Raw genomic sequence first — 17,243 nt, forward strand, 5'->3', positions numbered from 1 at the left:
CATTTTTCAGGAACAAATACATGTCTATAAGGACTCTAATCGCTTGGAAGAATATCAAAGGGAAAGCACAGGGCTCTCCTTTCAAGATAGTTTTATAGGCTTTGATAATTTTCTGATAAAGGAAACGTTTTCGAACACAAAAGTTTTTCTAACAGGCTTTATCCTATACATAATAATTTAGGTTTAGGCCTTGTACTAAACCTAAATTATTATGATATTTCTTGGAATTGATAGGTAGTAAGTATTTTATTTGAAACAACATATTTTTCTAAAAATATTTTCTAAGAAATGGACACGAAAAAGGCTGATATGTTCAATTTAAAATTGTGTTGAATTATAATATTAATAACATCTAAAAATAATAATATGCCTAACTCCAGATGCCTTAGAAAAATATCTGAATTTCCAATAATAAATTTCAAACTAAAGTGCCTAGCGTCTGAAATTACATAATCCATCCAATTTATCTTTCCACCCTGTTGGTCTTCCCTACCAATCCGTCATTCTGTCGGCGGCTGACCGCCATTGCGCAGGCCTAGCTTTATCAGTCCAGCTTTGAGCTATTTACTATTTATAAAGGCAAATCTTTCACTAGGTTTTTTGGAGAAAATATCGTTATGGAACTTGCTATATATTTTGCTTATCTTATAGGTCATGCTTTGAAAATGGTTATTCGGTAATTCGGTAATTTATTTCGAGTAAGAAACAACTTCATTTTAAAATAGTAACACAACATTTACAAGCATAATTATGCATCCACAAAAGCAGACAAATTTCCGGGACGAATGCCTACGCTTTTTTCTGACCAATACAATATTTTAAAACTTTAAAAGACTTGAAATAATAAAGAAATTAAATATAAATAATCAAAAGCTTTCAAAAATATAGGATTGGAAAGATTTCACGACTCTTTCGATCTGTGCAGGGTGAGTTGCACCGTCAAATTTATTTGACGTTAATTTTAATCGGCGCACCGCTGACGTTTAGACAAATTGGCATTTATTTTGCATTTTTCTGCGCACGTTAAAGTAAAGCAACTCACCCTAAATCTATACTATAATAACATTTAAAAATTTGAATTTAAAATAGTTTGTTTCAACGCTGAAACACTGATTATATTGAAAAATCCTTTTAAATCTAATTAGCTTTTTAAATCTAATCCTTTTTAGAGCTTTAGAGCTAGATAGCTTTTTAATATTCTTGTAAATAAAAGAATGAAAATAAGAACTCTTTTCTTGTCAGCCAGCCATGCCAGATTACTAAAATCATCACTAAGAAGGGTTATTGTCTAGTATGTCCAGTAATAAAGTAATGGCTATGAGATGGGAAGGTCACTCACCATATCTGGCCTCCTCCCCCTCGGGTGCCTGCGCCGTGAGGGTGGCCAGCTCCTTCTCCAGGTCGACCTGGTGCTCGCCGCAGTCCCATGATAGCAGCCCTAGAACAAATACGTTATTAATATAATATTTATTGTTAATAAAAGCCGATATCTCGATCCTTGCTAATCAGAATACAGAACAATATAGTAATTTATGTAATCTAATTATTAAGATGTGGAAAGAAAATAGTGGAAGTAATTTGCCCAGTGCACACAAAACTAGAATCGATTCGTGCATATGTTTTGCGATTTCATACAATCATGCTTAACATTAATTTGTTTTGTACTAAAGTTATAATACATTATATAGGTATTCCTAGATAAGATATTCCGAATGTAAATGCTAGTGCCACAAATATTTACAAACACTTTTTTCATTTGCTCTGTCTCCAAGCAAATTCTTGTAAATAATCTAGTAAGAATTATCGTCTCATAAGCGTTGTTGGCACGATTTTATCACATTTAGTGTAGAGGTCTTGTAATTATGTACATCTAGCCTCACAGGATCCAGATTCATTGCGAATTCTGCCCCTAATGTCATAGCATAAAGGTCAGTGGCGGGTAACGTGATATGGTGTTGTCTGTACATCTATCCACATCATTCCCCAGGGCCGTACAGGAAGCAATAAGGGAAATTGTGGACTAGGAGCGCGAGTAAATATTTATAGAGGAGGAACTTTGTGTTATAAGGCAGTTAAATGAAACGTTCCTTTTCCTCTGAGAAAAATAGCGGTGTTATAGTTAAATATTTGGGCACTTGCCCTAGACTCTGCGTAAATATTCATTCAATTCGAGACGGTTGATTACGAAGTAAATGTCTTCCCAAATGATCGTATATATAACTCATATTCTTTAATTGTATTTGTTTGTTTCTCCGTGTGTTTCTTACATCTTCACGCTTTATATACGCACGCGTTATATTGTATCAATAGGTTAAATTATTCAATTGGCAATTTATATTAATTAGCAAATTAAATTATTGGCAATGGTCAGGAAAATATGGATAAAAAACTCAAGTAACTCTTTTTGATGGTAATTATTTAATTAAGTCACAATTTATGTTTCGCAAAATGTATTTTATCATTATCTACATATTTTTTCTTAATAACATCACAATCCCGATCAAAATTATCATTACATTCAGACTGACGAATCTCGCCAAATGACCGAAGCTAAATAGTAGTTATAAAGGTTCCAGAAATTGTCATTTGTTCATTCACTCTGGTCGTTGCTGCCATTGTGCCAGCCAGGGGCCATTGTTTCCAGAACTCTGCAACTAATTCTAGAGATAACACTGCGGATGTGCGGATCTTGAGAAGAATGATAATGCTCTAATGAAGATTAAACGAGTTCACCCATTTCTGGCTTATTTTTCAAAAAATCTTTCGAATTGTCACACTTTAGCCGTATAAATATTTGCAGCTAAACACACTTAAATGACAGCTCAAGCTAATTGGTAATATAACACATTCAGTGTTCACCAATTAGCTTGAACTTTCGATTCTTGTTTCATACAACTAAGAGTCATTTCAAATTTTATATTTTTAACATTGCATTCACATCTCCTATTGACGTCAAAGTTTACTCATAATCTAACTAGCGGCCCTTCCTGACTTCGCTCGGGTAAAAAAATAATAACAATAACCTTGGCACACAAAACAACTTCCTCAAAAAGCCAAAAGCCATGTATGTAACTATTATCCTATTTTCATTACCATGTAACTGTGTGACGAAACAATAAATTTTTCTGCGCCATTCGAGACTATTCTGACGTGTATTGACTCAGCTGTCGGGGTAGAACGAATATCAGATATCGGTATGGTTTCTTTGCAAGTGGTTTGATCGAATAGTGTAGTTGAATATTTATCAACATATAAAATGTGAAAATATTAACTAGAAAAACAGCTAAGATGATAAGCAGAACACCTTTTTTCAATCAGGTAAGGTTCTTCTAAGGTACCATCGATAAATGGTTCATATTTAAATTTCAATGAAGTATAATTTATTGATACATTACTATTGAGAACCTTCACAAAACGTTGTCCAAAAGTAATTTGAAATAATACTGAACGAAAGTAATATTTATTATTTCAGACTGTCATTGTCGCAGGAATTTTGAATTTGATTTTGAGTTGCGGTTTGAGCCTCGGATTTATATCAAGTTTTCTGGAACAAAATGCTGAGAGGAATCATTTGAGATTTAGTAGTGATGTTCAGAAAAGCATTGGTAAGTTTGACTGTAAAGTCCATTATAGAATATCGTTACTTATTCATATACATAAACTAGCAAGTTAGCATTATATAATGTTACTTATTAAAGTTACTTTGCATTAATATCAAATGGAATAAGTCGGATTAGGTTGATATGTTATTGGCTGTACCTGAGAGTACCAACATTAAGTTTCTGATTTGATGTCTGATTTACTCAGTCAAAATTAGATTTATTTTTAGTAACCATTTCAAAGTTCGTAACTCAATTTAAACTCGCGTAAATCAAACGAAGATTGCGCAAAACATAATTTTCGTTCATTAAAATGAGGCGAAAATTAAAACTTGAACGATAAGAAGGCCGTCGCGATGAAGAAATTTATTGTTTCAGAGATCGCCGGGGAGATAGCGTTCCTGCCATCAATTGTCATTATACCCTTGCTGATGCAGAAGAAAGGCAGGAAGATAGCTATTTATGCGACCACCCTACCTCTTTTACTCAGCTGGTTAATAAGCTATGACACCAAAAATGTAGGCACCATTATCACAGTTAATATCCTACATAATGTCGCACTAGGCGGAGCAGTTGCAACCAGCAGCATTATAATATCAGAATATTGCGATCCAAATTATAGAGCCACATTTTTAATGCTAGAAACTGCTATGATGTCATTAGGAATATTGATTAGCCACATTTCGGGAATGTTATCATGTTGGGGTTTAATTTCATCAGTTGGTATTTTAACAACACTGACGCCTCTAATTGCAACCTACTTTTCTCCAGAAAGTCCTTACTGGTTGACCTCTCAAGGTCATATAATAAAAGCAAAAGAGTGTTTTTACAACTTAAGAGGCGCTCATGAAAGTGCCCTTAATGAATTAGATGATTTGCTAACAACGCAGAAAAGGAAACTGCAACAAATGGTCATAAAGCCTATAAGAAGATTAAATCTCCGAGAGAAGGTTGTAGATTATCTGAAATCTTTGTTAAAGGCCGATTTTCTTAAGCCCCTATCTACTATGATATTGCTGTTCAGTTTTGTTGGTTTTAGTGGTGAAAATGTGGTCTCAAATTATTCTTTCAGACACGTTTTTAATTTAGCTAACGGCAAGTATATAGGTACCATTATTTTGGATGTAATGACTTTAATATGTTCTTTAACTGCTTGTGTCTTGATTCAGATTATTAAAAGGAAAACACTGTTTTTGTTTACTGGATCATTTTCTCTTGTATTCTTAGCAATGACAATGATATTGTTAATTTTACAATCATTTGAGATGTTTGCTAAAGATTATCTTTGGTTGGTTTTGAGTTTTATCACAGGTTTTATCATGTTCATGTCTCTGGGTACATCTGCGTTGCCATTTTCCATTCTAGGAGAACTATTTCCAATGTCATACAAAGGGATTGGCAGTTCTTTAACTTGTGCATACCTATGGGCCTTTGGTAATAGTATTTTAAAATGGATTCCAACGTTGACTGCTCATATTGGAGTATATGGTTTACTATTGCTAACGTTATTATCAATGTCTGCAATTTTATATGTAGTAAATAATGTTTTGCCAGAAACTCATAGTAAAAGCTTATCGGAAATTAACGAATTAATGAAGATGTCCAATTGTGTTGTTGAAAGTAAACTTGAAGATAACAATACCTTTGATAACTTGATGCTTTTTATAGATGTCTAAATAATTGATCTGAATATTTTCCCCTTATATATGACAGACATGTAAAATATTGTAATAAATATTTTTAAATCTATTATTTCCATTTTTTGATCATATTCCTAATACTCTTAGAGGTGTAATATTATTATTATCATCTTTAGAATTTATCCTGTGACTTAAAGTCAAATGGTCTAGTTATTGTTTGAATTCGTAATATTTTTAATTGCTTAAGTTTGCCCAACATTAGCCACATGGAGACCAGCGAAACTCAAAGTTTATGGATTGAATCAAACAATATTTGCTTTCGACTAATTGCAGATATTAAATGGCATAACCTACAAAACAAACTTTGAATTGAATTTTGAATTTTGATAGATGTTTGCTTCTGAACTGTCTGCAAATAATAAGGAAACTTGGGAGTTCCTATGAAGCAATTGCAGTTGATCAGATCTTGGAATAAGTGGAGACGAAATAATAGTAGAAAAACGGACTTTCAGCTCCAACGCTCAGCGGCTGAGGAAGCAGAGAGAAACAAACTTGAAACTGAATAAAAATGTAATATGAATAAAAATGTAATGCCTTTGCCCTATCAAAAAGTATAGTTTTACTACAAAATATCAAATGCATGATAATTGAAAACACGGATTCAACATATGTCTATTCGGACACAGCAAAGATTAATATTGACAGCTAACATACTTTTAGGCATATAATATGCAATTTCCTATAATGTATTTGGGTAAGTACCGGGTTGCTTTCTTCCCAAAACATCTTTGAAACCAATAAACAGATAGGGTAAATGTGATTGGGTTTGTGGTGAAACTTGTCCCAAAGTGCCGTGTTCCAGGGGCCTGTAATGTGTTGTGATAGACATTTCAAGATCACAGTAGACGAGGGGTTGACATTGACAAGATATTTTTAGATTTTGATACTTGGAGATTGTCTACAATTATTGGTGCGGTTTACTCTCACTATTTTCTACGTTACTTCCAATAAAACTATTTAGGAAACTGGGAATAGTTATATTGGGCGTAAACACATTATGGTTCCACAGGGAATATCGATGTTCATTTCGATTTCTAAGCGAGTTTTGATAAACAGTCGAGAATTGGCAATGTTTGCGAACGTTTATTGGTATTTGCAATATAAGGTTATTTGATGTTTATTTAGAAAAAAAAAAACCTGTTTTTCTACTAAGTATTTTCTACGTGCGAGAACTCTATCAATAAAGTTGAAGCTTGTTTCTTTGAGCCATGGAGAAATAATGTACTAACCTACTAATATTAAAAATGCGAAAGTTTGTGAGGATATATGTGTATGTATGTTTGTTACTCTTTGACGCAAAATCTACCGGACGGATTATTATGAAATTTGGTACGTGGGTAGAAATAACACATAGAGTAGGTACTTTTTATTCCGAAATTCCTAATTACTGAAAAGGTTGTATAGTATATCCTAATATTACCTATATATACCTATTGAAGTCGTTTGGATGTTTCCAGTGCACTCTTAAATAATATGAATTCATCTTCACAAAATGCATTATAAATTCAAAGAATTTGCAAGTTCACTTTTCAACTTCAACAACTATGGTACACTTTAAAATTCAAATACAAAAAATATAGCCCCTACCGGAGCATTAAAACTCCACTAACCAACTAATATTTAATGCTCTTTCATTTCTTGTAGGCGTTGTAACTCTTACTCGACTTGCAGCTAAAGAATGCATTATAAGACTGAAAGCAACAAGTTTTCTCATAGAATATGTAGGGCAGTGCGAGGTTCATTCAATTAACCTATATCTTGAATGCATCAGGTGTACCTATTGCTATAGGCTTACCATTCAGGGTTTATGTGAGCGCTATTCATGTGCCTACATTGTGAATCGAGTTTCAAACATTATTAATGTCATACGATTTTGTATACTAAGTCACCAGCATATCAACCTATATAAATAGATTTCAAATTTGTTTCTAATAAGTAATAGATGGCGCAGTCGCCATAAATATATAGCCGGCCTAACAAGGTACATATCTTGATATGCGGTCGACTGTACAGTCGAATATAAAACCATCATATTTAAGAACTAACCTAACAATAATCCTATCGAGTACATAGTTACTCGATAGGATTTTTGCCTGAGTTTATCAGTGTTCTGTTTTCCCGATCACTCTACTTGTCCAATCAGTCTTGCCAAGATTACCTTTTCCATTTCACGCACAATTTCATGATTTCAAACCTAAAAACATTAGTACAGATGATTTCAATTAATTTGAGCGTCTAACTTAATTAATAAATAGAAAATTAATTGAATGTTTGCGAGCTAAACTAATTACGAGAATACCAAAATGGCTGCGTTGCTGATAGTAAATCCGCATAATTTTGCTCATTTAGACACATATGCACTATGCACAATGACAAGCGACACTCTGACGACAATAAAATCTTGCGCCAAAAATGTAATTTTTGTACAAAAATCATGGAATTAGTAAGTACTTATTAAATCCATAACAAAAATTTGTTTCTATGAAATATGCACAGTGGTCAAATCTCATGGGTGGTGTACCACCCATATGAAATCCCCAGCAATTCTGGAGAAAGTTTGCAAAATGTTTTTCGTAAGTACTAACTCCTTGTACAAAGTTTGAAATTTAATCAGGACTTGGATATTTATCTAAGTAAAAGTTAGATCAAAGACTAGAACAAATTTAAGGTCAAACAATAGTATTCCATTTTACTCGGTAACCTATTAGTTTGGTTACGAAGATTATAAATTGCTTTAAATTGATAAATTTATTAATTTACGTAAATTTTATTGTACAAAAATATATTGTGTACAAGTACCATGGGTGGACTTAAATGCTAAAAACAGTAACTAACAGTTAAATTTGGGGTTGTATGGAAAGTGCAAAATTAGTCCGATCTGTCGAACAAAGGAAGTCGGACCATGTGGCTACAGCGAAATTATACATTCACACAATTATTTACACTTAAATAATATGGTAAATATTACTAAAATAATCAATTTATTTATCTATTTGCAAGTGTACATATGTGGGTCTTACAATTAGGGTTCTAAACATTTTCATTGCAAATTAACGAAGTTCACACTTTTTATCCGTCTCATTATCTCATACACGATAAAAATTGTTTAAGCACTTACTGACGTAGGTGTAATTAAAATATTTTAATAAATATATACGTTATCAAGTATCTACTAAGCATAATGTACTTCCATGTGTAAATGAGAAACAAACTAATAAACAAATGCATGAATCAATCAAAGTCTGATCGCAATATGTTCCTGAAAATAGCAAAAAATACACTCCACTCTATGGTTGAGTTGATAACTTGATTGACTTATAATCGATGGATTACGAAATAGTAGTCGTATTTTTTTACTTATTTTCCAATTAATTTGAAACTGTGAATAGTGCAAAATGCTCCACTGTGTTTATGTCACGTTTTTGACGTATATTTTTTTTTAAGTACGCTCCGACAACTAGCGTGATTTTGAAAAATCGAAATTAAAATGTTTAGAATTATTTAATCGTATGTACTTAAAAATCCATTTGAATGCAATGCGTAGGTATGTTTCGTAATAAAATCGCACCCATAAATTTGAAATGTGCCAATAACCTTTTACGTAACAGCTAGGTCACAGGGACACACCTATTTTCGCCACTCGGCGAAAACGAACATAATGAATAATTCAATTTTCGAATGAACGCCGCCATGTTTATTTGCCAGCCCCAATAGGAGGATTATTGACCTGTAATTGGCTCGTTTGGAATTCGTATTATTATAATTATCATTGTATTGGTCGTATTCGTTCAGTCGTTCAATCCGATAAGCTTTGAAAGAAGAAAATTCAGTTTCAAGATTCAGTTTCACCCGAATTTGTAACTTTTACCTGAAACAAAAACAGAAAATTAAAATTACCATTTTGTCTTTTATCAGCAAAAGTTGTGTGTTTTTTTTTTAACTTAAAGTTTTTTCGAACAAAATTCCCGTCGCCTCATTGAAAATCCGACTGAGTTTGAGGTATTCATGAAAAGTTTCCGTTGATTATAACGTTTTGTTTACTCCAGAGGAGAATATATTCAGTTATTCCAATGAATTATGGATCATTTTGGAACTATTAATAACTTCAATGTTTCGCTAATTTAATCCGCAAAATGGGTGAATAATACTACATTATTAACTAACTTATTAGCCATATTTATTGGCCATGAAGTGGTTTAATGACTTGCCTGTGTTGTTAACAAATTATTTAATAATTCGCGATTTGGTTATTAGGCTGGCACACATTGTAATAATAATATTATTTATTTTCTCCACAAAAACAGCTTAAAAATAATACTAGATCAGTCAGAGGTGCATGCAAATTTGAGATCTAGTAAATAAAAAAAGTAATGCCGCATCCACGCTGCCGTCGAGTTTGCCATACATTGCTGGCTGTTAATTGCGATAAATAAAAACACACATACTAACTACGCAATGTTCTTGCATTTGCGCCGACATGTATCTAAATTCGGCAACAGGCTCCATTATTATTCCATAGAAAGGCGAATTGCAATTTCCCAGTAAATTTATATGTACGTTTCTGAGCTATATTCAAATTGGATGAAGATTGCTATTCTTAGTGTAAATGGTTTGACATTTAGGTTATATGCACATAATAGTAATTAGGTTATCCTGCAGAAAAAAAAAACTATAGGGAAAAAAACAATTTCTCTTACTCACTAATATAACAGTGAAAAGATCTGCATTTTTGTTCGTAACGAATAAACTCAAAAACTTTAGAACGTATTTCATAATAGCTCGCAGAGATTTGAATTAAGCGTGAGGTTTAACACATTTCAGAACGCAGCAGAACCGGTTTGTTTTTTATTTTTTATTAATAAGTGATAAAACAGTTTACAGGAAAAAGCCGGCAGCAGAAATGGGAAAAATGAGAATCGTTCACGAGTATTCCGAATGAAACTGCACAACGAATTTCACATTTTTACCGTTTCAGGCTGGAGTGACGTAATTTGATTTTCCACATCTTTCCATTCCAATATCGCCCTGGTGGCTCTAGTTATTTACACTTACAAATTAAACATTGAAACCGCTTTACATGTTTCAAATTTTTGTGTATTGTGATTGCACATCAACCCCGTACTAACGTATATTACGTTGATGTGAAAATATCATTTTTATTTATTAATTTTTATTTTTGGTAAAACCTGGTTAAATAATTATTTAACCAGTTACCAATAAAAATGATCTTGACCCCATTGATGATAATGACCCCCATTGGTGGAACCTGGTTAAATAATTATTTAACCAGGTTCCACCAATGGGGGTGTGTGAATGTGTTTGGGGGAAAAATAAAAAATAATTACAAGTAAACATTACCGGTTCCATAGGTAATTAGTACGTATATGTAGGACTAGCTTTTGCCCAAAACTTCGTATGTCATTATAAATCCGTTTCCCGTGGGGATTTCAGGAAATCCCTTCTTTGTGCTCCCTTACACTGTCCTAGGAACCTACACACCAAGTTTCAGCTTTCTACGCCCAGTAGTTTCGGCTGTGCGTTGTCTGTCAGTCAGTCACTCACTCAATAACGCAAGAGTTATATATATATATATATATATATATATATATAGATAGATAACTTTAAATAAACACAGTGATATCTTGGATTGAGATGATTATAAGTATGACTAATGTATTTTTTTCATTGACCATTTATAAAAGAATTAAATAAACAAGAAGAAAAATTACAACATTGATCTTGTAATTTTAAGAAAAATTACAAGATTAATCTTGTAATTTTTCTTCTTACATACACAAATACAACAATTACAGAACTGCGGTAACGTCACAAGGGTTACAAAACATTGAAGTTATTAATAGTTCCAAAATGATCCATAATTCATTGGAATAACTGAATATATTCTCATCTGGAGTAAACAAAATGTTATCATCAACGCAAACTTTTCATGAATACCTCAAACTCAGTCGGATTTTCAATGAGGCGACGGGAATTTTGTTCGAAAAAACTATAAGTTAAAAAAAAAACACACAACTTTTGCTGATAAAAGACAAAATGGTAATTTTAATTTTCTGTTTTTGTTTCAGGTAAAAGTTACAAATTCGGATGAGACGTGGACGTTGGTTTGAAGAAGTTATTGAATTTACAGGCTGGAACAAATTTTAGTTTAATAATTGGATTTTGTATGTATAAAGTCCGCTCAATACTTGAGATCCTACATTCGCTCTTGAAACTGAATTTTCTTCTTTCACTAAAGACTTATGGGCCTTACAAAGCTTATCGGATTGAACGACCGAACGAATACGACCAATACAATGATAATTAAAATAATACGAATTCCAAACGAGCCAATTACAGATCAATAATCCTCCTATTGGGGCTGGCAAATAAACATGGCGGCGTTCATTCGAAAATTGAATTATTCATTATGTTCGTTTTCTCCGAGTGGCGAAAATAGGTGTGTCCCTGTGACCTAGCTGTTACGTAAAAGGTTATTGGCACATTTCAAATTTATGGGTGCGATTTTATTACGAAACATACCTACGCATTGCATTCAAATGGATTTTTAAGTACATACGATTAAATAATTCTAAACATTTTAATTTCGATTTTTCAAAATCACGCTAGTTGTCGGAGCGTACTTAAAAAAATATATACGTCAAAAACGTGACATAAACACAGTGGAGCATTTTGTACTATTCACAGTTTCAAATTAATTGGAAAATAAGTAAAAAAAATACGACTACTATTTCGTAATCCATCGATTATAAGTCAATCAAGTTATCAACTCAACCATAGAGTGGAGTGTATTTTTTGCTATTTTCAGGAACATATTGCGATCAGACTTTGATTGATTCATGCATTTGTTTATTAGTTTTTTTCTCATTTACACATGGAAGTACATTATGCTTAGTAGATACTTGATAACGTATATATTTATTAAAATATTTTAATTACACCTACGTCAGTAAGTGCTTAAACAATTTTTATCGTGTATGAGATAATGAGACGGATAAAAAGTGAACTTCGTTAATTTGCAATGAAAATGTTTAGAACTCTAATTGTAAGACCCATATATGTACGCAAATAGATAAATAAATTGATTATTGTAGTAATATTTACCATATTATTTAAGTGTAAATAATTGTGTGAATGTATATTTTCGCTGTAGCCACATGGTCCGACTTCCTTTGTCTTCCTTTGTCTTGTTAAATAATTATTTAACCAGGTTCCACCAATGGGGGTGTGTGAATGTGTTTGGGGGAAAAATAAAAAATAATTACAAGTAAACATTACCGGTTCCATAGGTAATTAGTACGTATATGTAGGACTAGCTTTTGCCCAAAACTTCGTATGTCATTATAAATCCGTTTCCCGTGGGGATTTCAGGAAATCCCTTCTTTGTGCTCCCTTACACTGTCCTAGGAACCTACACACCAAGTTTCAGCTTTCTACGCCCAGTAGTTTCGGCTGTGCGTTGTCTGTCAGTCAGTCACTCACTCAATAACGCAAGAGTTATATATATATATATATATATATATATATATATATATATATAGATAGATAACTTTAAATAAACACAGTGATATCTTGGATTGAGATGATTATAAGTATGACTAATGTATTTTTTTCATTGACCATTTATAAAAGAATTAAATAAACAAGAAGAAAAATTACAACATTGATCTTGTAATTTTAAGAAAAATTACAAGATTAATCTTGTAATTTTTCTTCTTACATACACAAATACAACAATTACAGAACTGCGGTAACGTCACAAGGGTTACTTGCGTTCAGTGAGTCGCTATATACTTTGAAATAAACTATTATTTTTGCCAAAATTTAAAAAAATGTCAGTCAATCATGAAGCCATTTTAGCATGTTAAAGACAGACAAGCAGACTTTCTGTAATAAAATACATCACAGAGTAACCAATTTCACAACTAATAACTCTCCGAGCTGCGCATCGCAGATGAACCGAGAAACTTATATCGAAATTTCTCTTGCAATTTTCTCCCTCAAACGGCTGATATTGCTCGACCTAAATCGTGGTAGACGTAAAGTGAACAGTGAGTAAAACTTTATTGTACAAAAATATATTGTGTACAAGTACCATGGGTGGACTTAATGCTAAAAAGTAACTAACAGTTAAATTTGGGGTTGTATGGAAAGTGCAAAATTAGTCCGATCTGTCGGACAAAGGAAGTCGGACCATGTGGCTACAGCGAAAATATACATTCACACAATTATTTACACTTAAATAATATGGTAAATATTACTACAATAATCAATTTATTTATCTATTTGCGTACATATATGGGTCTTACAATTAGAGTTCTAAACATTTTCATTGCAAATTAACGAAGTTCACTTTTTATCCGTCTCATTATCTCATACACGATAAAAATTGTTTAAGCACTTACTGACGTAGGTGTAATTAAAATATTTTAATAAATATATACGTTATCAAGTATCTACTAAGCATAATGTACTTCCATGTGTAAATGAGAAAAAAACTAATAAACAAATGCATGAATCAATCAAAGTCTGATCGCAATATGTTCCTGAAAATAGCAAAAAATACACTCCACTCTATGGTTGAGTTGATAACTTGATTGACTTATAATCGATGGATTACGAAATAGTAGTCGTATTTTTTTTACTTATTTTCCAATTAATTTGAAACTGTGAATAGTACAAAATGCTCCACTGTGTTTATGTCACGTTTTTGACGTATATATTTTTTTAAGTACGCTCCGACAACTAGCGTGATTTTGAAAAATCGAAATTAAAATGTTTAGAATTATTTAATCGTATGTACTTAAAAATCCATTTGAATGCAATGCGTAGGTATGTTTCGTAATAAAATCGCACCCATAAATTTGAAATGTGCCAATAACCTTTTACGTAACAGCTAGGTCACAGGGACACACCTATTTTCGCCACTCGGAGAAAACGAACATAATGAATAATTCAATTTTCGAATGAACGCCGCCATGTTTATTTGCCAGCCCCAATAGGAGGATTATTGATCTGTAATTGGCTCGTTTGGAATTCGTATTATTTTAATTATCATTGTATTGGTCGTATTCGTTCGGTCGTTCAATCCGATAAGCTTTGTAAGGCCCATAAGTCTTTAGTGAAAGAAGAAAATTCAGTTTCAAGAGCGAATGTAGGATCTCAAGTATTGAGCGGACTTTATACATACAAAATCCAATTATTAAACTAAAATTTGTTCCAGCCTGTAAATTCAATAACTTCTTCAAACCAACGTCCACGTCTCATCCGAATTTGTAACTTTTACCTGAAACAAAAACAGAAAATTAAAATTACCATTTTGTCTTTTATCAGCAAAAGTTGTGTGTTTTTTTTTTAACTTATAGTTTTTTCGAACAAAATTCCCGTCGCCTCATTGAAAATCCGACTGAGTTTGAGGTATTCATGAAAAGTTTGCGTTGATGATAACATTTTGTTTACTCCAGATGAGAATATATTCAGTTATTCCAATGAATTATGGATCATTTTGGAACTATTAATAACTTCAATGTTTTGCTAATTTAATCCGCAAAATGGGTGAATAATACTACATTATTAACTGGCTTATTAGCCATATTTATTGGCCATGAAGTGGTTTAATGACTTGCCTGTGTTGTTAACTAATTATTTAATAATTCGCGATTTGGTTATTATGCGTGCACACATTGTAATAATAATATTATTTATTTTCTCCACAAAAACAGCTTTAAAATAATACTAGATCAGTCAGAGTTGCATGCAAATTTGAGATCTAGTAAATAAAAAAAGTAATGCCGGCTCCACGCTGTCGTCGAGTTTGCCATACATTGCTGGTTGTTAATAGCGATAAATAAAAACACACATACTAACTACGCAATGTTCTTGCATTTGCGCCGACATGTATCTAAATTCGGCAACAGGCTCCATTATTATTCCATAGAAAGGCGAATTGCAATTTCCCAGTAAATTTATATGTACGTTTCTGAGCTATATTCAAATTGGATGAAGATTGCTATTCTTAGTGTAAATGGTTTGACATTTAGGTTATATGCACATAATAGTAATTAGGTTATCCTGCAGAAAAAAAAAACTATAGGGAAAAAAACAATTTCTCTTACTCACTAATATAACAGTGAAAAGATCTGCATTTTTGTTCGTAACGAATAAACTCAAAAACTTTAGAACGTATTTCATAATAGCTGGCAGAGATTTGAATTAAGCGTGAGGTTTAACACATTTCAGAACGCAGCAGAACCGGTTTGTTTTTTATTTTTTATTAATAAGTGATAAAACAGTTTACAGGAAAAAGCCGGCAGCAGAAATGGGAAAAATGAGAATCGTTCACGAGTATTCCGAATGAAACTGCACAACGAATTTCACATTTTTACCGTTTCAGGCTGGAGTGACGTAATTTGATTTTCCACATCTTTCCATTCCAATATCGCCCTGGTGGCTCTAGTTATTTACACTTACAAATTAAACATTGAAACCGCTTTACATGTTTCAAATTTTTGTGTATTGTGATTGCACATCAACCCCGTACTAACGTATATTACGTTGATGTGAAAATATCATTTTTATTTATTAATTTTTATTTTTGGTAAAACCTGGTTAAATAATTATTTAACCAGTTACCAATAAAAATGATCTTGACCCCATTGATGATAATGACCCCCATTGGTGGAACCTGGTTAAATAATTATTTAACCAGGTTCCACCAATGGGGGTGTGTGAATGTGTTTGGGGGAAAAATAAAAAATAATTACAAGTAAACATTACCGGTTCCATAGGTAATTAGTACGTATATGTAGGACTAGCTTTTGCCCAAAACTTCGTATGTCATTATAAATCCGTTTCCCGTGGGGATTTCAGGAAATCCCTTCTTTGTGCTCCCTTACACTGTCCTAGGAACCTACACACCAAGTTTCAGCTTTCTACGCCCAGTAGTTTCGGCTGTGCGTTGTCTGTCAGTCAGTCACTCACTCAATAACGCAAGAGTTATATATATATATATATATATATATATATATATAGATAGATAACTTTAAATAAACACAGTGATATCTTGGATTGAGATGATTATAAGTATGACTAATGTATTTTTTTCATTGACCATTTATAAAAGAATTAAATAAACAAGAAGAAAAATTACAACATTGATCTTGTAATTTTAAGAAAAATTACAAGATTAATCTTGTAATTTTTCTTCTTACATACACAAATACAACAATTACAGAACTGCGGTAACGTCACAAGGGTTACTTGCGTTCAGTGAGTCGCTATATACTTTGAAATAAACTATTATTTTTGCCAAAATTTAAAAAAATGTCAGTCAATCATGAAGCCATTTTAGCATGTTAAAGACAGACAAGCAGACTTTCTGTAATAAAATACATCACAGAGTAACCAATTTCACAACTAATAACTCTCCGAGCTGCGCATCGCAGATGAACCGAGAAACTTATATCGAAATTTCTCTTGCAATTTTCTCCCTCAAACGGCTGATATTGCTCGACCTAAATCGTGGTAGACGTAAAGTGAACAGCACATCAAGTTACTCTATATAACCTCAATAGCGCGGTAATAGAGGCAAGTTTGCAATTAATTTGAGTTGGTTGATGTGCTGTTAACTGTACGTATATACGTGTTACACACAACTTCCATTACGTTCGGTACGTTTATAAAATTGCCTAGGAGCAATGTTATTTTTTAAAACTGACTGACAGTGTGGTTTTCATGTCTACTACGCTCAAATGTACGCTCAATGGGAAAAAGGTGAAAAAAAATTTCAGTTCCTCTTATTTCTAAAGTGGCGTGTGATTAGGAATCCCCTAGAATAGGACCAATCCAAATCCTCCCTTGGATGTCGTACGAGGCGACTAAGGGGCACATGCCTTAACCGCTGATAGGCAACAATAGCATCCCCAAA

At 32.7% G+C, this 17,243-nt stretch overlaps 2 protein-coding genes across 4 annotated transcripts in view; one reads left to right on the top strand and one right to left on the bottom strand.

Annotated features, from left to right (window-relative positions):
• LOC128675795 (microtubule-associated protein futsch) overlaps window positions 1-17,243 on the bottom strand; it is a 163,337-nt gene that overhangs the window by 68,623 nt on the left and 77,471 nt on the right. For all 3 annotated transcript variants that reach the window (XM_053755470.1, XM_053755471.1, XM_053755468.1), the window contains exon 2: window positions 1,340-1,438. In XM_053755470.1, the coding sequence (XP_053611445.1) occupies window positions 1,340-1,438 (99 nt within the window). The remainder of the gene's footprint in view (window positions 1-1,339; window positions 1,439-17,243) is intronic.
• Window positions 3,160-5,348, top strand: LOC128675797 (facilitated trehalose transporter Tret1-2 homolog). The gene is made up of 3 exons (XM_053755480.1): window positions 3,160-3,318; window positions 3,473-3,605; window positions 3,978-5,348. The coding sequence occupies exons 1-3, from the start codon at window positions 3,289-3,291 to the stop codon at window positions 5,273-5,275; spliced, it is 1,461 nt and encodes a 486-aa protein (XP_053611455.1). The 5' UTR covers window positions 3,160-3,288; the 3' UTR covers window positions 5,276-5,348.

Source organism: Plodia interpunctella, chromosome 15 (genome assembly GCF_027563975.2).
Source record: "Plodia interpunctella isolate USDA-ARS_2022_Savannah chromosome 15, ilPloInte3.2, whole genome shotgun sequence".
NCBI lineage: Eukaryota > Metazoa > Arthropoda > Insecta > Lepidoptera > Pyralidae > Plodia > Plodia interpunctella.

Bases quoted from the DNA above. Each gene is read 5' to 3' on its own strand.
- LOC128675797 (XM_053755480.1), top strand. From the start codon at position 3,289: ATGATAAGCAGAACACCTTTTTTCAATCAG. The intron at 3,319-3,472 runs GTAAGGTTCTTC...TTATTATTTCAG, and splicing joins GAACACCTTTTTTCAATCAG to ACTGTCATTGTCGCAGGAAT. The intron at 3,606-3,977 runs GTAAGTTTGACT...TTATTGTTTCAG, and splicing joins TGATGTTCAGAAAAGCATTG to AGATCGCCGGGGAGATAGCG.